The sequence below is a fragment of the Opisthocomus hoazin genome, chromosome 4, assembly GCF_030867145.1.
Source record: "Opisthocomus hoazin isolate bOpiHoa1 chromosome 4, bOpiHoa1.hap1, whole genome shotgun sequence".
Taxonomy (NCBI): Eukaryota; Metazoa; Chordata; class Aves; order Opisthocomiformes; family Opisthocomidae; genus Opisthocomus; species Opisthocomus hoazin.
In genome coordinates this window covers 24,049,515-24,071,499 of record NC_134417.1, presented here as the reverse complement: position 1 = coordinate 24,071,499, position 21,985 = coordinate 24,049,515, and the positions used below count along the sequence as shown (strand labels likewise).

The window sequence follows — 21,985 nt, the reverse complement described above, 5'->3', positions numbered from 1 at the left end:
TAAATCTGATGGTGCTTATTAAATGAAACAACTTAATGACTATCAGTATATAATGTTGTGCACTTCAGCCTCAACTGAGACGTCTGATCCCATTCTCCTGACCTTTAATGGCCATCAAATCAAAGTAATTTTGGTCAGCTCAGTACAGCTCTGACACATGCCCAGGTCAGGAAGATGAAGGGACACTAATCTACCATGTTACCATGCCCATTGTTTAATACCTTTTTCAATAGAATCTAATAACTGGAGAAATGCCAGTTTTCTGTCTAGTTTGGGTTAAAACCTCTTTCGTTGAAAATAAATAATTATGGAACATTCTGAATAGCCCAGGGTTTACATAATTGGTACCTCTTAGATAGAGCAATATATTTGCCTTTGAAGTTTGCAAGGAGAGGAATTTAGGAATTCAAATCAGCAACAGCACTCCTGAGTGCGCTCCACTCTCCACCTCGGAGGGGCCAGCGCCAAAGGAGGCTTAATTAAGGGAAGGGAAAACCACTTTCGATTCACCAAGGTAACACAACAAGTGCATTGCTTCCTCTGAATTGAGGGGAAAATAGCAGGAATGCTTCCACTCAACAGCAGCTATTCTGCAGACTGGGACTCAAGTCCTTTGGGGGTAGGAAAAAAAAAAAAAATCTATCATAAAATAACCAGTTACACAGCACCCCATGCATAAAGGCAACTGCAGTGTTTAGGTTCAAGCATTACTATTTATACATATTGTTTCCCTAGTGCTAAACAAAACAAGTTTTCCCATGCCAGAGCGAGGGACGCTGCCAGGAGAGCTAGACACCCTGTCTGGATCGGACAAATAGCTTGACCTATTGACGGGGCAGCTGGATGCGGCAATATTTTACAGCAGGCTCACTTTGCTAATGCACTTGCGTCGGGCCACTCTCAAAGCAGCCCCACACTCCTGTAAAAACTAACGGCAGCACAAAAAACACCATGTCAAGGCGGATACCGGCAACTCTCTGGAAGACCAGCCCCAGCCACGTGAAATGCAAGGGTAGAAAACTGGGGAAATGTTCAGGGATTGCCAGGTTTCAAACCAACCCTGCCTTTGCATTTGTGAAAGGAGGCAGCTACAAATCATATCTGCCCAGCTTTTGAAAACGCCAGTCACGGAAGCTGAGCAGAAAGCACAGAAGGATGTTTTTGTTAATTACCCGTTCCTCCAATACCCATTCTTTACCTGAAGTCATGAGTCACGTAACATACCAGGCAGGTAACAAAAAGCAGCGACCGAGATTTATAGGGCATCTCTCAACCCGAGGGTCCCGCGGCAGCTCACAGGGTTGGGATTACATCATGCCAGAGCTCTTCAAAGGCTGAAGGGCCAAAACCACCATCGGTGCAGCCTCCGTCACACCGCAAGTGCTGCTCTGGGTCACCAGGAGTTCTGTGGATCCAAAGAGACAGGCTCCATCCCTCCCAGATGCCATCCGAGGCAAGCAGAAGTGGGACACGGCAGGCACTATACGAGTCAGCCTCCCCACGCTGCCCGTGCAAGCGACACAGGGAGGAATGCCATCAGCTCTGGGGGAGTTATTCGGGTGTAACTTAGAGCAGGATTTGTAATCAATCCTCACCCAGACACTTACTGGAGAAGGAATTCAGGGTTTGGCTGTACGTACACCAGAATCACTTCACAACCACTGAATACATTTATGGTGTAATTGAATCCTTTAGTGATTTTTCTTAAAGGGAAACCTTATCCATTTAGGGTCGCTTCTGCATCATTAAAGTTAATGGCAGTTTTGCCACTTACTTCGGTGACAGTAGGGCTGTAGGGAGAACAGGGCAGGGCAGAGCACTCTACACCATGCACCAGCAGCATCTCTAGCTGTCAGCTTCTCCGAGAGTCACAAAATGAGTATTTTTCCTTTATTTTGGAGAAAAGTTTACACTTGAAAGGAATAAATACTCAGCCTTGATCAGAGGTCCTAGCTCTGCTTTCATCCACGCTTAAGTAAATTCAGAGGGAAGCTGCCGAAATCAAAGGGGATCCAGCCTCAGCCTCTGCAGCCGTCAGCGCTGGACACGAAGGGGTTTCAGCACTGCTGCTACGTGCTTTCCACCGCACTGGCTTTGCAAGAAAACATTATCCACTCTCCAGATACGCAAAGTTGAAGTGCAAAATATTCTTTTGATTCAAAAGTAAGGACACAAAAGCAATTTTTCCTCATAAACTACCATGCAAACCTTTTCCCTTTTCCCAGCCGGCTGTTCTCTGCATCTGATTCCACATCTGGTTGCCCTAAGTGGAAAACACTGGTGAGTTTAAACAGCATGAGTCAACTCCCATAACCAAGAAGGGCACAGCCTAGACCACCAAATCACAGCTTATGAGTCTTTCCTAGAGCATTCTGAGATAAAAGATCTCTGTTTTAGTCAAACAGAGCCAAACCCTGCTGATACCTAATTTTGCTTCTATTACCTCATTAATAACCTACAGACGTTCGCCGCTTACACTTCTTTATGTCTGCATTGTGGTCGTCATACACGGGCACAAGGGCTATTTCTTGTTGTATTTGTTTTGAGTTTAATTCCCAGTTCTAGTCTATGCCTCTGCCACCTTCGCAGGGCTGGGCTCAATTAACCCTTTTGTGTACTCTTTGCCACGAGCTGCAGCAGTGGACAAGCAATACACAATCTTTTAACTGGTATTAATGTATTCATGTGAAAATACTCATTGACAGCTTTATGCAGCATGGCAAACACCAAAAGTGGGATTTAAAATACAAAAGAGGCATTTAGTAGTGAAGTGTAAAGGCACATTCACACGTCACTTAATTGTAAACCTGTTTAAAGTACATTTGCAGATAAAAATAAACCTATATCTTTAACAAATATTTTTCATATTGGTCAGACTGGCGAAATCGAAAAATCAGTTAAAGTAATGTGACCATGTCAGGTAAACTCTTTAAAAAAATGTTTTAAATGAGGGATAAAACTGTTTACAAGTTTTTAACTATAAAATATTTCTTTTCTTCTTGTATCTTGCCAATATCAATAAAGAAACAACATGTATAAATATATATAAACAGACACTTGGCAGAAGAACACATTTCATGAAATATGAGTAATAAAACAGGAAAATTCAAGGTATATTTCTTTTTTACTCTATTGAATGGACAGGTTACCATAAAGAATGCATTATGTGCAGATGGATGAAAACAAAAAGTGCATGCAGGATACACAGGATACAAACAGGGTGTTCATTTCCAGGTAAAAATGTGAACATTTTGGTTCATTTCAGATCTCACTTACACTGCGCTATTTGGTGTCGTTTCATTGACTCCCTTGTATTTGGACTTCAGTCCAGCAAAGCACTTAAACACATGCTTAGCTTTAAGCGCACAATAGTCCCCTTGAAGTCAAATTAAGCACATATTTACGTGCTTTGCTGGATCGGGGCCATACTACAGATTTACACAGATGTAAGTGAGCTCAGATGAGCTCAAGCCACAATGTTTGTGTCCAGATTCAAATCCAATTGGCAAATGCTTTCAAAAGCCAGAGGTATTTGGATTAGGGGTTTTGGTCCAAGCCAATCTGTAACTTTAGTACCTGAACCCGCATTTCTTGTGCGCCCAAGACTCCCATCGGCATTAGTGGAAGCTTTGGAGGCAGAAGTAGTACAAGAGCAAGACCTCTGGGACTAAAGAGCCAATTTACTTAAACCCAAATTATAACATTTTTTAACCTTTAGATTAAACCAAACTCCCACCAGAGCTCAGCCCTCGCTCCATTACATTTCTCACCCAGCATTTGGATTTTTTGTTTATCGTATTACTATTGCTTTTGGCTAGCATTCACTCTATTATATAACATTAACCTAGCAAAAACTAATGGGCACCATCAAATAGCTGTTAACATAAAACACTTATAAACAAGTGCCATTAGTGAACCAGCAGCGAGCACAGGAACTCATTTACGTTACATCTGTTAACGTTGGATAAACGCAGATTTACAGTTTTAAACGTCAAATGATGCCTCAGTCTGGGCAGAAATTAATTTCCAGATTTTTCAGACTTCGCCAGTCCAGCGAATGGATGCCGCATGCTGAACCCCCAGCTACGAATCAGCCAGCAAAGAGGTGCCAGAGCCCACAGCGACACGCTTCCAGCCAGGTGCACGCACCAGCCTCTGACATTGCCTGCTTGTTCGCCTGGGGCTTCTGACATGCAAGGCCCCTTCCACACGTGCATGGGGGGGGGGGGGGGGGGGGGGGAGTCATCTTCAAATCATCAGGACCAGAAGTTATCACCTACTCTGCGGATCCCGTGTGCTCGACATGGATCAACAGGTTCCTGCTTCTGGTATTGCTCAGACCAGAGGTGGCTGCTGGCTCTGCAAAGCCTGTGGTTCCCATAAATGTGGGAAGCCCTAGCACCAGCATAGGAAATCCCTCCGGCCCAGCACTGAGGGCAACACAAGAAGCTGCAGAGCCCTTTCAGCAATTCCTGCCCTCTCCAGAGGACGCTCCTTAACAGCAACAGCCTCCAACACACACCTCGTCCCCACCACGGTCAGCAAAGCCTCCATGGGACTGCACAGCCAGTCTCTGCTGGTTTTATCAGACACTCCTATAGGATTAGCACATTTTCTCTTTCTTATTAACCAAATCCAGAGTCAAATGGTGCTATTCGATCACCTCCGCTGCTGCAAATACCACGGGCAATGCTCTCCCCATGCGCAGCACACTGTGAGCTTTCCAGCACAGTCTCTGAGCATCCTCAAAGCTATCTCCTGCTCACCCACTACGGACCATGCAGTCAGCAGCAGGAAATGAAGACACACACTCGCTTCTGCTGCTGACGGAACAAATACCTGCAGCCAGAGACTGGGGGGGGAGGTCCTTTTTTTCAATTTGTATTTCTATACATTGAGGGAAGTACACAGAATACGGCAGAATCACGGGGCAAAGAAGGAACAACAGAGGCTCTCAAGCCTGTGGCAGGAAGTAGAACAAGACGTGGCATCCAGTACCTATTCCCACAGCATTTTAGCTCTGGATGGGGAGACTGTGCTGGGAACAGAGTGGTTTGTTGTTCCCCTGAGACAATCTCCAACACCATCTGAAAAGCACGCAGGGGAATGGAAGAAAAACCCTCTTCCTCCTATCACTTTGGGATTTTGTAACCAACACTGAAAATATCAGTGCCAGCAGACACAACACTAAATAAGTAAAAACTTTGTAAGGAAAAAAAAACAATTAGATATGTCTCAAGAAAGCATCAGACCATTTCTTGTAACCTCTGCCCAGATTCCAGGAGGAAGAGCATTTTCTTGATTCCAGCACGGGGATAACACCTTGAGACTGCTGCTATAGCATGTAACTACACCGAGGAGATAGAAACCCCCCAGCTTCAACTGCAGGCAGCACCAGGGGAAACTGAGGCACAAAAGAGGCAGCTTCACACTGTTGCAAAACCCAAAAGACCAATCACCCCCAGCCCAAACCCACCACCAGCTGAGCAGTACCTGGGACGGTGGCTCTGCAAACACACAACCCTGCCTGGAGCAGGGTGCAAAACACCAGCAACACTTTCTATGGTGTCCTACAGGATGAAGAGCAAAACACTTAGCAGAAAGAAACAGTGTCTTCTGCCCAACATGGAGCCAACCTTCACAGTTGTTAATTATCTCACAAACAAGCCCAAAGGGACGGCCCTACTTCACCACAATATGGCACAGCTGAGCAGGCTTCTGCCCAGCTGCGTGGAGGGAAAGCTCAGGAGAGGCAGGACACACCCTCACAATCTTTTTTTTCCTTCATAATGAGTAACGTTCACTCCTGTATCTCCCACCGCCCCTGTGTCCCATCATATCTCAGGCTATTTGGCATGGAAGGTGTGCAAACATACCAGGCGAGCCCCGGAAAACCGGAGAAACCCTGATACAACCACAGGAAGAAATCATCATGGCAGCGTGGGTACTTGAAAGGTTGGAGAGGACAACATCAGGTGGTGCACAGGCCAAGCTCGTTAGTGCTTAATTATAAAAGCAGATGTCCTGCTCTTCAACACTGCTTTCCACCCCCTCCCTTAAAAAAACACCGAACTTCGTTAACAGCCTTTCCTCACTTGAATGCTCAGGAAACCAGTAATGATACAACTCCAGTCTAATCTTTCACTTCTCTTCAGCTGGTGTTGCACATCTCAACAGGGTTTTTTAAAGACTTTATATAATTTTTTAAAAGCCACCGAGATCAGTACAGCTGTAATACTGGAAAGATATCCTAAAAAACAATAATGACACTAAGGGCTAGAAAACGCAGGAGTGACTGATAGGTAGTCTTGATAATTCTGTATATCAGGAATTGGAATGAGAGATGGATAGATAAAATAATGTTGTTATATAGCTATGAAAACAAGTCTGTAAAGATATTCCCAGAAATTAAAGCCCAGGCTGTCTCATTGTGGTCTTAGGCTCTGAAACAAATGAGGCTCATGGAAGAACGCAATCCCCAGGAACACCCAGAAATCCAAAAGGGAGAGAAAAATCCTCATTTTAAAGAACTGTAGATATTTTCCACTTCTGAGCGTTAGAGGCTACAGAGGACCTTGACAGAGTGAAGACTGCCCCGTATCTGCTTTCTCCCCACCCTGAACGGATCCCAGGGTGAACAGCCAGCAGAGCCGCACCGAGTCCACCCTCTGCCAAAGTGGGTTCTGCTCCCACACTGGTTTTACACCAGTTTAGCTCCATGTGCTTTGGGGCTGTGGCTTTAGTGTGCTAAGGGGAAAACAGCCCTCCGAGCCAGCACTATCTGTGCGGTTCCTGTGGCTGATGGGAGGTATGGCTGGGCAGGCCACATCTGATCGGCCGGGGAAAGGTCTGTCTGCTTCTGTCGGGGGAAAGGTATCTTGGAGAAGAAAGGGATAAGAAACTCCAAGAGCGAGAGAGTCTGGCTGAAAACCTCACCAGTAAAATGTATTTTCTCTTGCTAGCCTCCTGCAGAATATGTCTTCAAGCTATTGGCACATTTGAACACACAGAACTTATCTTTTGCTAAAGAATTTTCTGTATCAAGACAATCCAGATAATTTCTGAAACTAAGTACCTTCTTCCAACTTAACATGTATGCTCCACGTTACGTCTATTAACTGGGTCTGGTGTCAAAATACAGCAGCACAGGTTAATATTTGGACGTAGCTGTTCTTCTAGCCGTTCGTATCACTTTTGTTTCCTTTCCTTTTTGTTCTTTCCTTAACCTCTTTTTTACTGCTGTTAAATTCCTTGCTTTCATTTTTGCAGCAGCTCAGCCTTCCAGCCCGCTCTCCGATGCTGTTAGACATCAGCTCAGGCTCAGACTTATTACTTCTGATATGTCACTCCGCAGGCAGGGAGCCTAAAGCAACACTGCTCCCTCCAGCCCTCGCAAGCTTCAGCTGGATCCTCACCGACCCGCAGAGCAGAGCTATTTCTGCAGAGCAGAACTCAGAGGAAATATGTGGACCCGACGAGTAAGCCCAGCACCTTGGTTCACACTGAGCCACTGAAACAGGAGACTAAGCAGGAGGTCAGGATGCATGGAGGGGATTGAGCCATGTTAGCTTGTTGAGCTCATGCATGTGTATATATAGATATATGTATATAAAACAGGTATAGCACTGGGGAAAGGAAACCATGGAGAACAGCATATTCAGGGCCTATTTAGTATTTGAAAAACTCCGATCATCTCTTAAATCAGATGTCCTGAATTACTTCAATATTCCTGCGCAGAAAGGTGCCAGAAGAGCTGATTTGTTGGCCTCCTTTTGCTCAGGGGTCTGCCAGCAATCCATCAGGCATGACCCATCTCCCGCTCCTCTCCCACCCACCATTCCTGCCTGCTGCCTGGTCACTGCCATCCGATTTCCAGCGCTACCTTTGCTGCTGACAGCGACAGATAGCCCTTGACTTCCAGCAAAATACAGAAGGCTGGCAGGATGAATTTGATGGTTACTGGCAATCGTATGCACAAGGTACATAAACAAATTGGGTAAAAAGACATCAAACATTTTCTCATTCTCTCTACTCTGTGGCACAGGAGAGGCAACCTTTTGAAAAGAAAGTAAAGGCTTCAGAACTAATGTGCCTATTTTCTCTAATTTCTTTTTTTTTCTCTTTCTCGAAGTGGTCTCTGCTTTTCCTTTTCTCATTCAAGCTACACAAATAGTACTGAGTACTGATTAGGTCTAAGTTCTGTTTAAAACCCCAGAAAGCATTTTTAAGGTTCTACCTGAGTCCTCAGACCAGTTGTAACTGGAAGAAGAAATATCCATGATCTAGTGTCTAATAAACAAACTGCCAAGGTCACAACGGCATCTTCTCCCTTACCCACAGTCACTTCCCTCAACATTTGGAGTTGTTGCATGTATCAGCAGTACTCCCTCTAATGCCTGGCCGCATTTAATTTTCCTTCTATAAATGACTTTCCAAAGAGAAGTGGGTGTGAATTATTACATTGTAAAATAGATTTTTAAAAGGTGAACCATGCTGAGTGTAAAATAACTATTCATGTGAGGAGCAAACATAGCAGAGGTTTATCATGCAAATCCCATCAAAGGAATTCTGGACCTAGATTTACACACAGATATTTTGGCCAAAAGACTGAGGGACAAGTGATTTTAACAGCCTCTGTTTTGGAAGATAAGCCTTGACATTGTGGTGATCACCTCATCTGTAAAAATCAGGGCTCTTCAATGTATTTCAAGTTAGAAATGCTTCACCCTCCGAAAAGAAGTGTGTGTTGCTCATCCCTGGACATGGGTCAGACTCTTCAGTTGGCTTTAGAAGGACTGCTCTTTCCAAGGGCTACCCAGCCATGCTGGGCTCAGCGTACAGCTTTTCCCAGCAGAGCTGGGTGCCGCTGCCCAGCGGTCTGATCCAAAAATCAAATCTTTTGGAAACCGGGAGCATGTGGCACTGCTCTCCGCAGCAGGTCTGCACGCTGTGCACAAAGCCGTAGCGCCTTGGCTTCTAACATTTCTCCCTATGTACAAAGTATTATATCTAAAAGCATTCCACTGGTAACAAAATTTCAATCAGAAGTTAGGAAATTGCTAAATAAAGCCCATTTTACCACCTAACTTCAAGGCCATAAATTTATCAGACCTCTCTTTCCTCAATACATTTCTTCTCAGTTTGTGATGCTCTATGGGGTATTTCTTGACGTGAACTCCGTGACGTTTTGGCTCCACATTATCTGAACATAAAACTGAGCTTATGAAGCCTCACTCAGAGGTTGCGTGGACCCTTTTTATTGGCACAGACTTAAAAAGAACCTTAATAAACCTTATAGGCTTGGGGGACTTTTTGGTTGCTGGCACTTGCCAGCCACACTGCTCGTGTCCCTCTTGCAGCGCTCGGGTGGAAAGCGGGCTGGAACCACAACCCGGGGATTTTATAGGGCTGGATTATCTGCCGGCATTGCCCTCTTCCTTCCCGGCACATCTCGGAGCTATTTTCTTTGAAAGCAAGCGGGTGATGCTGCAAGGATACTCGTAGCTTAATGCAGCTTGATCACCCAAGGTTACGGACACAGCCAAAAATAATAGGGTCTAAAATGGAGCCAGGGAGGCCGTTTGCTGGCAGAGAGAGAGGTCTGATGGGATTAAAGCTGAAGCACATCCACCCATGTGCAAGCGGAAAGCCTAGCACTCCGCAGCCCTGACTCCATGGATTTTCCTCCATTTCTCCTTGGGATTTTATTACTGCCTCCAACGATGCTGTAATTGCATGCGTGGGGCAGCAAGCCTGAAGTTTAATCTGCATTTCTCAGGGCCTAAGCTCTGCGCAGGCTGCCCGTGTTTGCACAGGGCTCAGCACAACAGGCATCCAGTCCTGGCTGGCTTCTGCAGTAACCGCTTTAATTCAAGTCATAATAAATAATAATGTCAGATTGGAAATAATCTTTCTGGGTTCAGTCCACGGCTGATCCTTCAGCATGGTGTGCAATGAAAGCACCGGCTGGGAAGTTTTGCTGCATCCCATCCTGGGTGTAACTCTGTCACTCCTTCTGGCTAAGTCTCTGTTCAATTTTCACTCGTGGTGTTGGTTCAGTACAGATAATTCCATCTTTTCTCTTCCTCTGATCCTTTTCACTGATATTAAAGACACTGCACAGCTTTATTCCCCCAGATCTCTCTGATCTGCATCATCTGGACTGGCCTGGTACATCATTTCTGCGTTTCTCAGTTACCTTGGCTTTATCTGGTATCTTACATCGCACCTTGTACCACAGACTCCTGGGGAGTAACTCTTCATGCAGAGCGTAAATGCTTAATAACACTTCCTCAGGCAGCTGGTGACTACTGAGATATTGCTTACTATGTGAACTGAAAGAATCAGGACAAATATACAATACTGTTTAGCTTTTACAATTAACAAGTCTTCATCATTGCTGTGAATTATCATTATGATAGAGTAACAAGTAAACAGCAGGAGTATAAAGCAGTGCTGTTAACTCAGATGCAGCTGGTATCTTTCGCTTTTCCGTGTTGTGTATTCTTAGACCAATACTCCATGCCAGTCCCTGCAGCCAAAAATACATCAAGAGCCTAAAAAAAATTAAAATAGAAACATCGCTTCAAAATTCTTTCAAACAGCATGTTTCCTTTTCTCCCTATGTACGGACCCTCAAAGAGAATGGCAAAGATTAAAACTCACAAAATGCATTGCTTAATTCCTCACCAAGGTGCAAGTAAAGAAAACGTGGTGAAAAAGCAGCCACAGCAAGTTCAGACTGCAAAGAGTTTTCAAGAAGGAAAGGTTAATCATTTCTGTCAAGTGTTGGAAATGTTAAATTGTTTAAAATCAAAAATATAAGCACCACCGGTGACTCAAGCTGCGTTTTAGATATGTTTGGGGTGATTTTTTCCTAGCGTCTGTGCTTGTCTCTCACATACTTTCTGTTTGTCTGAGATGAAGTTGTGAGGTGTTAAAAGGAGTGCTTGCACCAGGTACTTCCAGTAACAAAGCTACTTGTTTAGAGGGTGAAAATTCAGGCCATTTGGAGAACCATGGTCCTTGGGATGCAGAGCCCCACAGAACAAGCCATGGGTGCCGGACCCCTCCCGTGCCCCTGCAGCGGTCCTCAACCCATGGGAGGGAAGGTGAGCATGGGGAATGGACGGGGCACGGCAGGAAACAAGTATGCAAAGTCACCACGGTCCCCACTGTCAGCGGCATTTGTATTTCATCGTAAAGGCTAAAATGACTCTTAAATGAGGCCACATTATAGGGACAAGCTAATTCACTTATACTGATGTAAATCCAGGTATCTGTTACACCATCACATGTTGGGGCTCACCACAGAGCAAAAGCTGCTGATAAACCTCCCCTGAGGACAAAGGGAGGCAGACTTCTGGCCAGACCCAATCCAAAGCCCATTGAAGTCAGTACAAGCTCCTTCAGCTCCAGTGGGTTTGGGATCAGGCCCACTGCGAGCGCTGAGCCAGCTCTGCTGCCAAAATACAAAATCCTTTTCCATTGGCTTTGCCAGTTTGGTGTTAATACATGTGTGAAGGAGAGGGGGGGGGGGAGGATTTTGAGAGGTGTTTTTTTTAGACTGAGGAATGATTTCACCCTTGCCAGCATGTGGACTTTGTGCAAAAGAACAGGAGAGGGGGCAGGAGATGATTTTCTGAAGCCAGGAGGGTGGATGTGTCCATCACAGGGATCCCTCAGTCCCTAGGGCTAGGTTAGTGCCCTTTCCCTGCTGCAGAAGGGTGAACCTGGAGTCACAGGTGGACGTGAGTATGGAAATCTGCTCACCAAAGCCTGCTGAAATAAGAGGAGGCTTGACAAAACTAGGGATGTAGGAGGCAAAACATCCCTTGGACACAGGTGAGCCCCCCATCCCAGTATAACAGGACCTGCTGGGAGCTGGTATCATTTTAATCCCATTTTCCCTGGTAAACTACGTTGCCCTGAACCATCCAGTTTTCTCTGCCATTCTTCTCTTCTGCCCCCCCCCGCCAAGTTTTTGTGTTGCACGTGTCCCGTACAAGATGCTGTTGCCCCTCTGGCTTTCCAGGGGAAGGTCTCTGCCTGACAGTGGCTTTCAGAGCGTGTAGCTCGGCCGGTCTCGGAATTAGACTGGGGCATTTGCAGGCTGCCACAGTATAAACAGTTTCTGTAGGGCACATGTTATACAGTAAGATCATCCGAAACCAAAGATTTTCCCACTGCACACAATAAACATCCATAATATATTGCATTATACAAAATATATTTATGGCTAATTTTTTAATTCAAACCACCTTGGAAATTTTTGTTAGATTGGTTGATACGAAGGTCTCAGTATTCTGGTAATCTAATGATATCTAATAGACAAAATAGTATGATGTTACAACAGTCTCAAAGCCTTCATTTTCTGTAGCCCTCTCAGAGATCAGCCTGGCAGAACTCATATTTTTTGAAATTTTATACATAATTGGTGATGCAATTGCCAAAAATAACCTATTCATAGAAGTCTTGCTCTTCTGGTTTCTAACTTACTGTAATCACAAAACAGAGCAGCACACTGCTCTGCAACGGAATACGGGTTTGGGTCAGGGAGCAAGGGCTACGGTTGTGTGGCAGTTTCCACTCTGCAGATTATTTTACAGGCAATTTAAATTTAGTTTAGAGCTTAAACAGGGCTAAAAAGTACTGCACCCATTCAGACATACGAGCAATTCTTCAGAACAGGAATAAAGCTGTAACTTGGGTATATCCCTTTTCTGAACCAAAATTTTGCTCCAATAGAAGATTTTCTAAACAAAAGCTGTTGGTGCCAAAGAGAAGAAAGTGTTTCTATTGTACAAATTAAGCCCAGACCTGCAATCCTTCTGCCATAAAACTCTCACCCTCATCACAGATCAGCCAAGATTTCCAAAAGGACTCGAGATCATCACAGACCTTGTTGAGCCAGCTGCTCTCTAGTCAGCACAAATCCCAGCTCGAACCATGCTGTGTATCTGCAAGGACCGCTGGCAGCTTGGTAGTTGCTGGGCTCGTTTTAAAGCGCAGCCCATACATTTAGCTACTTCCTTGCCTCCTGTTGTTTCTGGGACTTGGAGGCCATGTGGTACATTTCAGCCTTAACTTTGAATTTCCTTTATTTTGTAGATCAAGCTTTGACATTCCCTTAAGGTAGTGGGGTTTTATGTCGTTGCATATATCCTAGTTTAACAGATAATGCTTCACTAAAACAGACCACAATATTAAACCCTGAAATAAAACGAATTGTATTTCACTTCCCAGCTCCTATTGCTGGATTAGCTCACATTTCTTTCTCTTTGGTACATATTTAACAGCAAATACAATATTCAATGCAGGCTAGCTTCCCTCCTCCCACACGGCTCTGTGGCTGCCTTTTCTTCCAGCAGCACTGGAGAAGGCAATGCCTCGCTATAGCCTGGAAATGCAAACAAAAGGGAGGGAACACAAAGTCAATGAATGATCAGGCAGGGTTGCTTTATACCCTGAGCGTTGTAAATTTTGGGTTTAAAATGGCAATGCAAAGAGACAGAGTCCTGCAGATAACAACACACACTTCTTAGTTTCTCACTCCCCTTTCCCACCTTGCTCTTTCTCAGCTGAGTTTATCTACCAGAAAACTCCTCCCTCACAAAGCCTGGAGGTGCTTTCTGGTGCTTATTGGTTCATATCATGACCTATACTGGTCTTGTCTGGTTCCTGGTCTGGGTGTTAAGAACTGCAGCAGTAACCAATGGTACATTAACGCAGCAGGAACCCACTGGAAACCATCACAGAGCAGCGATCATGCTGCTGTGACCCCAGACCCCCTTCTCCGTACCCTAACCCCGGCATGTACACCCTAATTCCTCCTTCCCATCTTTGCAGAACCCTTCTTTGCCTTTGCCCTCAAACGCTGGGGCAGGGCACCCTGAGCCCAGCACAGCTCCGGGGACACCTGCGGTGGGGGTAAACAGCAGCACCGACAGAAAAGACTCTGAGCCAGACGTTGGTTCTGCGTTGTCTGAGCTGAACCCAGGTTTTTTTAATGGCCATTTATTTTTTTAAGTGCTTTCCTGTGATCCCAGCCTGGAGTTTACCTCTCCATATGAACTGCACTGCTTTAACTAGGTGCATAGATCATAAAGCAAGGAAGAGTGATCTGGTCTCTCCCCCCCTGCACAACACAGGCTACAGGAATTCCCTAAATTAATTCCTGTTTGGATTAGCTCATATCTTTTTAGAAAAACAGCCAACCTTAATTAAGACAAAAGAATTCCAGTGATGTTGAAATCCACCCAGCTCTCGGTAAATTGTTTTACTGGTTAAATACCTTCCCTACTTAAAATACAAACTGTATTTCTAATCTGCATTTGTCCAGTTCTAGCTCTGTCTGCTGGATAATATGACACTTGTATCTGCTAGTTTGAAAACCATGTGGGATTAATCTCTTTCTGCTCTTCATAAGCCACTCCTTGCCTAACTAAACCGAAATGGTGTAAAACGGATTGTATTAAATTACCGTAAAAGAGCACTGAGTTGCTCCAAAAATGACAGCAAACCTAGTTAAATTTTAAATAAACAAATATCATGAATCCTTGGTCAGAAATCTAAGCGTCTGAACAAGCCCTTCCAAAGTCAAAGTACATCTGTTTAGAAAGTGGTTTAATGCAAAGCAAGGCAATTTCTGTGGACAAGGCTTCGTTAGCCGAGATTTATAAAACTCCATCTGCTTCCCCACTGCCCTTTCCTCATGCATCCTGGGCTGGAGCAGCTGCCGATGCTTTCCTCTGTCCTCCCGCACCACGTACCTGTCTGGACAGAAAATTCATTCCACTTTCTCCTTCAGCAACTTCTACAGCTTTATCAGGGAGCTGTGCTCCCCAGGACAGCCAGAAATACCTTTTCTGCCCAGACACCTTTACTTACATGTCAAGTCAATAAATATGTTACAATAAATACTCCCACCACAGAGGTACACAGTCAGTGCATTTGGGAAGCATCGCAGGGAGCACCACATAGGCTCCTGTATATCATCTCTGTCTGTGTCCCTATGCGCTTCCACATTTCAGAGCCTGCGTGGATGTACAGACTCAGGTGCGCAGGCTGCAAGCACCCCAGGAGCCGAAGCATACCACACTCCCTCTCCAAACCACTAACTGCAAATGCAGATATCACACCTATTTACCTGCTTTTCTCTCTGTATGTGCACACATATACACAGATATTTTATACACATATATATACACACACGCATACATCTCTCTCTCCATGGCATAAACAGAAAGGTATAGTATGAGCACACACGTATGCACATGTACACAGCAAGCACAGACACCTACACACCTATGTGCACTTAAATAACTGGGTGAATAGGTGAATATGAACACTAATAGCCATTTATGGCAACAACAACGAAAGCTGTCCCTGGAGCCCGCCTGTGGTACAGAAGCCAAAATGATTGAGTGTGTACAGGGCACCGCTGCAGCAATGGCACTCACGTGGGCCTCCTTTTAGAAATGATTAATATTTAACCGACTTGGTGAACCTGGCTTCAGGTTTAGTTCTGATTAGATAGCAGGGTACAGAGAGCCGTCCCACTAAGGACGCCGTGGGATGTCCGAGCAGCTTCCACTCGTGCTTCACGAGAAGACAGACAGCAAGTGAGAAGGGGAGAACGTGGGGAGATAAGAGGCAGTAAAAAAAAAAAAAAAACATGCTCAGCTCTGCTTGTGTTTGTTTGGAAAGAAAAGGGGGAAAAGCAGCCTGAGAGTCCAGTGTAATAAGATGCTGTAGCTTTCATGAAAGAGGTGAAATAATTTTAAACACAGACACACAATGAGTTTATTTATTTAGAAAGTTGTTAAATAGAGTCTGGGAATTCAAATATTCAATGTTGACATTGTACAGAGCTGGCGGGGAGCCAGCCACAGCTCTCCGGAGGGACCCATTGGCCACGGCGCCCGGGCCCTCGCCCCTCCCAGCCCACTAACTAGGTAAAAGCCATTAGTTATACCCACAAGCAATATCTGAATCCGAGTCAAATAATGTTGCCTCAGCCAGCCGACTTCAAAGGCGTGTAAGTGTGTTTGGCTTTTTAGTGCTGGAACTGCAGCAATATGTCACACTTTTGAAAGAGTTTTGTAAACAGTTCCTTCCCCTTTGTAGAAACATTTCTTAAGTTTCTTGTACCCCATGTAAACAGCGTTAATTAACAAGGGTTACATTTTTCATTTACAAGTGGGGCTGTATTAATAATGAGCTCGCCTTTCGGACTGGCCTTTCTCTTTGTGTCCTCTCCCTGCCCTGCACCACAGCCGGCCCACTGTGGCCGGGGAGCAGCCGGAGGCACTGGGGAGCTCAGCCACGGGCTCGGCCCCAGGCAGCATCACAGCGCCCCAAAGTTGGTCCCAACTTCAGTGGTGACAGTTGGCCTTGAAAAAGAGATGGTGAGGGGGAGAGAGGAAGAGAGAAGGAAGAGGGAAAAGAGAAGGGAGACGAGAGGAGAGGAGAGGAGAGGAGAGGAGAGGAGAGGAGAGGAGAGGAGAGGAGAGGAGAGGAGAGGAGAGGAGAGGAGAGGAGAGGAGAGGAGAGGAGAGGAGAGGAGAGGAGAGGAGAGGAGAGGAGAGGAGAGGAGAGGAGAGGAGAGGAGAAAGAGAGAAAGGGACGGAGAAGGGGAGAAAGAAAGAGAGAGAGAGAGAAAAGGAGGGAGAAAGGAAGAGAGAGAAAGAGAAGGAAGGAAGGAAGGAAGGAAGGAAGGAAGGAAGGAAGGAAGGAAGGAAGGAAGGAAGGAAGGAAGGAAGGAAGGAAGGAAGGAAGGAAGGAAGGAAGGGAGAAAGAAAGGGAGAAAGAAAGGGAGAAAGGAAGAAAGGAAGGAAGGAAGGAAGGAAGAAAGGAAGAAAGGAAGAAAGGAAGAAAGGAAAAGAAAAGAAAAGAAAAGAAGAAAAGAAAAGAAAAGAAAAGAAAAGAAAAGAAAAGAAAAGAAAAGAAAAGAAAAGAAAAGAAAAGAAAAGAAAAGAAAAGAAAAGAAAAGAAAAGAAAAGAAAAGAAAAGAAAAGAAAAGAAAAGAAAAGAAAAGAAAAGAAAAGAAAAGAAAAGAAAAGAAAAGAGAAAAGAAAAGAAAAGAAAAGAAAAGAAAAGAAAAGAAAAGAAAAGAAAAGAAAAGAAAAGAAAAGAAAAGAAAAGAAAAGAAAAGAAAAGAAAAGAAAAGAAAAGAAAAGAAAAGAAAAGAAAAGAAAAGAAAAGAAAAGAAAAGAAAAGAAAAGAAAAGAAAAGAAAAGAAAAGAAAAGAAAAGAAAAGAAAAGAAAAGAAAAGAAAAGAAAAGAAAAGAAAAGAAAAAGAAAAGAAAAGAAAAGAAAAGAAAAGAAAGCGGCGGGCACGCCCTCGGCCGCGGGAAGGGTTCAGGCGGCGCCCGGTGCCGAGGCGCCCGGGCTGTAACGGGACGGTCCCGCCCGTCCCCCAGCCCCGCGGCAGGCGCCGCCCGGGGGCACGCCGTGCCGTGCCCGCAGCCGTGGCCGTGCGGGGCCGAGGCCGGGGCGGTGCCGGGCGCGTGTGCGCGGTGCCGGCGGCGCGGCCTCCCCGCGGCGGGGCCGGGGCGGGCGCGGGGGGCCGGTGGCGGGGCCGGCGAGCGAGCAGCTCGAACACGCGTTCGCGGGCAGAACCGACCGGCCGGCGCTGCCGGGCCGCCGAGCCTCTGCAGCGCCGGGGCGAGGCGAGCGACAGGCGCGGGACAGCCCGGGGGAGCCGAGGAAAGTGTTCTTTTCCTCTCCCCGACGGCTGGAGGGGTCTGGAGCTACCTCGGCCGCACTAAACTGCCTGTAAAAAAAGTGGCGATAAAGTGTAAAAGTAACAAGTGCCTCCTTCTTCCCGTGTGTTCCCCTAATCCGAGCGCCTTCTGTCTCTTTACGAGGCGGCTGGGGGCTGCCCCGGGCCGGCTGCGGGGCTGCGCCGGGGGCTGCGCGGGGACGCGGCCCCGCCCGGGCGGACGGGCGGCTGCCCCGGGGGCCCGCGCAGGTGCACCCCGGGCCCCGCACCCCGGACACCGCACCCCGCTCCTCGCAGGGAGGAGGGCTCCAGCCTGTCTTTCCCCTTATTTTTACAGCTGGGCATGGAAAGAACTCGCTAGCTATACCCGGCGCGGCTCGTTTTGTTTCTTCTGGGTTTTTTTTTTCTTTTTACTTGGTTTTTTTGAGAGGGGGTGGCGAAGCCTTAAAATAATTTTTTAGCGATTTTACGGTGAGGTCAAGGGAATGCACGCTTCAGGTATTCTCCCTTAATTACGAGGAAAAAGCTTTCCTGGGTAGTAGCGACGGTCACGCAACCGGGGCGGTTTTTATTTTACGCCCAACGCAGTAAAAGTGCAATAAGAGCAGAAGTGCGCTTGATCCCGATCTGTGCCGCTTTCCACGTAAGAGGGTGAAGGCTACAGAATGTTTTCTGTTCCCACCCCAGCCAGAAAGGACCGAAAAGCTGCAAACTTTTCCTCTCGAACGACTAAATTGCCGGGGTCGCCTCCAACCCTCCTTCCACTTGCCATGAAACCGAGATGCTCTTCGGGGGGGGCAAAAGCCTTTCGAAACACACACGGGGGAAAGAAAAGTATAATAATCCTAGCTTTCTAAATATGATTTCCTTTATGAGCGGCTTGTAACCGAAGGATTATTTAATGCGACGCATCTGTCTGGGGAGGAAAGAGCTGCTGCTGCCGCGGCGAGAGCCAGGACGCTCAGCCCCCAGCAGAAACTCCGCAGGCGAGCGGGTCTCGCCCGCGGGAGCGTCCCCGCATCGCTGCGCGAGGAGAAAAGCGAGGAGAAAAGAGAGGGGAAAGGCAAGGAAACCTGACGGATCTGGTCGGGGCCGTGAGATTTTTTTTTTTTCCATTAATTAGCTCCAAAGGAAGGATGGCAACCTGGAGATTTAACAACAGATTTGTTTTCAAATTGCGGGCGCTGCGTTATCCACTTTAAAAATCACCGAACCAAGCGCAGATTACTGCTGTGACTGTTCAAGTTCGCAGAAAATCTGATGATGATCCGGAGAGATCTTTCGCTTCCCCTTTTCCACGCTCCCCTATTCCGCCCCCCCCCCCCTTTACAAATAAAGAGTAAATAAGCATCTGCTTTTTACGTCACGCAACTTATGCAACATTTCATCCGACTTTTTTTTTTCTTTCGCCTGCCCTTTTTTTTTTTTTTCACTCGGGAATGTGAGTCGCCCTCGCCATGGATATCAAATGAAACTTCTCCAGATGTGTCAGGGAAAATAAAGACATCAGCTGCTTTCAAAAATAGGACGCGAAAGCAGGGGAAGTTTTGTTGTTGATTCCCTCTTTTTTTTTTAATAAAAAAAAGGAAAAAAAATAAAAGAGAGCCCCGACACCGCAGCAGTTAAAAGCAAAGATCCCTATCATAAAGGAGAAACAGATGGGGTGAGCGTAAGACAAATAATTAAAGAAGTCGGGAGTTGCGTGTGGACGGCTGAGCCCTCGCCTCGCGGAACGGAGCCCTTCGGGCGGCCAAGCTGCAGAAAGAACTGCTGGAAAAGCGCCCGAAATGACAACATTTACTTCAGCTTTTTCGCGGGTGACTCCAGCGGGCTGCGAACCCGCTCGGTGCTGCCCGGCCGCCCCGCTGCCCCCCAGCCCCGCCAGGCGTGGAGTATCCCGGCCGGGCGGGGCGGCTCCCGCGGCCCCACGCACGCCCCGCTCCCACGCGCGGTTTGCGGGGGGTGGGGGGGTGCGGGGGGGATGTGCGGTAGCTCCGCGCTGGCTACCTGCGCCCCGGGGCTGCCCCTCCGCGCTCACGCACACCCTCGCCCACGCAGCCCCGCCGCCCCCGGCCCTGCCGGCAGCCGACAGCGCCCGCTATAGGGCCCGGAGCCTCCCGCACCCCCCCCCCGCACCCTCCCCCGCTTCCCCGACCACCCCCCCCCAAACACCGCTCCAGCAGCAACTTCCAGCGCTCGCCGCTGAACTTTTCCTCAACTCCTTCCCCGTCGCCCGCAGCCCCCAGCCCGGCTCCGGCCGCCCCCCCCCCCCCCCCCGCACCGAGCCGGGCCGAGCCGAGCCGGGCGCAGCGGGATGCTGCGGGTCGCCTGCCAGCCCCGCGCCGCGTCTCAGACGCGTCTAGGCAACATGGCAGAGAGGGAGGGTGGAAAGCCAAGAGAAAGGGGTATTGCACCTACTTGCGGCCAGCTTCCTCGCCCTGCCTTTGGATCGCATGCTGCCAGTCCCGCCGCCGATGCTGGCGTGGGGTTGGGGGGGGGGGGGCTCTTTTTTTTTTTTCCTCTCCTTCTGGAGCTTTTCCTCCTTTTTTTTCGCTCCCCCTCTCCCTCTCTCCTCTCCCTCTCCCGCACACACCGCTCTCCCTTTCTCTCAATCCTGGCTCGCTATCTCTCCAGCATTGTCAGTTCGGACACCTTCGCACATGCGCACGGGCGGCTCCCCCCCGCTCTTCAACATTTCAGCGCCGCCAAAAAAAAGTTTGCAGCGATCCATCACGGGCGGTGGGGGACCCTGACAGCCCGGCACCGGGGCCGGGACCGGCCGGGACCGGGAGGGCGGCAGCCGCCGGGCTGAGCGGCCGCGGCCGCGGGGCGGGCGGGAGGGGCTGCGGCGGGGGAGACCCGCGGGGCGGGGGGGGCTGCCAGCGGGGACACCTTGCCCTACCTTTTCCTTTCTTTTTTTTTACATCTCTTCTATTGACTTATTCGCGCTGTTCTGCGTCTGTGCGACACTTGAACAGTTTATTGCCGCCCGGCCGCAGTCACCGGAGATCCCTGCGTGCAGACATTCAGAGAGATATCGTTCGATCATATGCTTTATTACATATGCGTACCATTAAATTCTACACTTTCCCTGTTCGCACGCTTTTTCCCCACCTTGAACTCGGCTCAGGCACCACCAGTTGGGCAGGAAAAAAAAAAAAAAAAACGCTTTTAAAACAGCAACGCCGACCGCTCTGTTTTAATTACAGGGTTTGCCAATCAAAGAGGGAGCGCGCAGAAATTGGGAACTCCTGTAGGGGATGGCTGTGTCCGAGGTATGAATCAATCCGAACTACATATAGATTTTCCTGTGGTACAACCTCCTTGCATTAAACAGTTTTGTTCAATACCTTCCATGCGCTATTTATGTTCCCATTAATATCTGTTGCAAATCCTGCCAGACACCATAAAAGAAAATTACAATCTTTCAGACTCGGGGCTGCGCCAGTACATACACGCTGCTCAACTTTTTGTTTTAATAAAATCCTCAGCATCGCCCCTTCCCCCTTCAGCCCCCTCCCCCCCCAACCCCCCTCCGGCTGCCGGTGCTGCGGATCGGGGCCGTCCCCCGCCCCCCCCCCGCCCCCCGCTCTCCGCACTCCGCGGGTGACAACCCCCCGCGCAGCCCCCGCTGCTCCCCCGAATCGCCCGGCAGACAGGCGCAAGCGCTCGAATCCGCTCTGCGGAGCCCTCCTTGACGCCCGTCGTTATTTTTAATTTGCAAATTGGATTTCTTTTGATTTCAGGGCCGCGCGGCTGCTCTGCGCCCACCCCAGCGCCGGGCAGGGGTACACCTAAGACCCCCTTCTCCCTCCCCGGGCTGTTCCGGGCGGAGCTGGGGCCCCCTGCCCCTGCGGAGACAGGGCAGGGGCTGCCGGGGAGCGGCCCCGCGGCTGCGCGGGGGATGCGCGGGGGACTGCTCGCGGGCAGCTCCTCTCCTTGCGGGGCTGCGCCGGGCTGTCCCCGCATCGTCCCCCCGCACCGGCTCACCGAGGAAAACAGAAAACACCTGGGAACGTTGCAAAACTACCCCTCACCCCGCACATAGACCGACTCCGCCGCGGGGAAACACGCGTGGGAGCCCGGCGGCCGGGCCGGGCGCGCAGATGCGCGTTTCCCGGGCGGGCAGCCGTGACCCCGGCCGCCCCCGCCTGTCACCGCCACCTGCCCGCCGGCCCGGGAGCCCTGCAGGTGCCGCGCCCCCCGCCCTCCCCTGGGTTCGGGCCCCCCCCCCGAAGGGTCCCGGCCACCCGCCCCGGG

The 21,985-nt window shown here is 48.3% G+C and overlaps 1 protein-coding gene across 6 annotated transcripts in view; it reads right to left on the bottom strand.

Annotated features, from left to right (window-relative positions):
• Positions 1–20,201, bottom strand: part of MECOM (MDS1 and EVI1 complex locus) — a 348,374-nt gene extending 328,173 nt beyond the window's left edge. For all 6 annotated transcript variants that reach the window (XM_075418356.1, XM_075418358.1, XM_075418361.1 and 3 more), the window contains exon 1: positions 20,144–20,201. In XM_075418356.1, the coding sequence (XP_075274471.1) occupies positions 20,144–20,180 (37 nt within the window). In that variant the 5' untranslated portion in view covers positions 20,181–20,201. The remainder of the gene's footprint in view (positions 1–20,143) is intronic.
• Between the last annotated feature and the right edge of the window lie 1,784 nt (positions 20,202–21,985).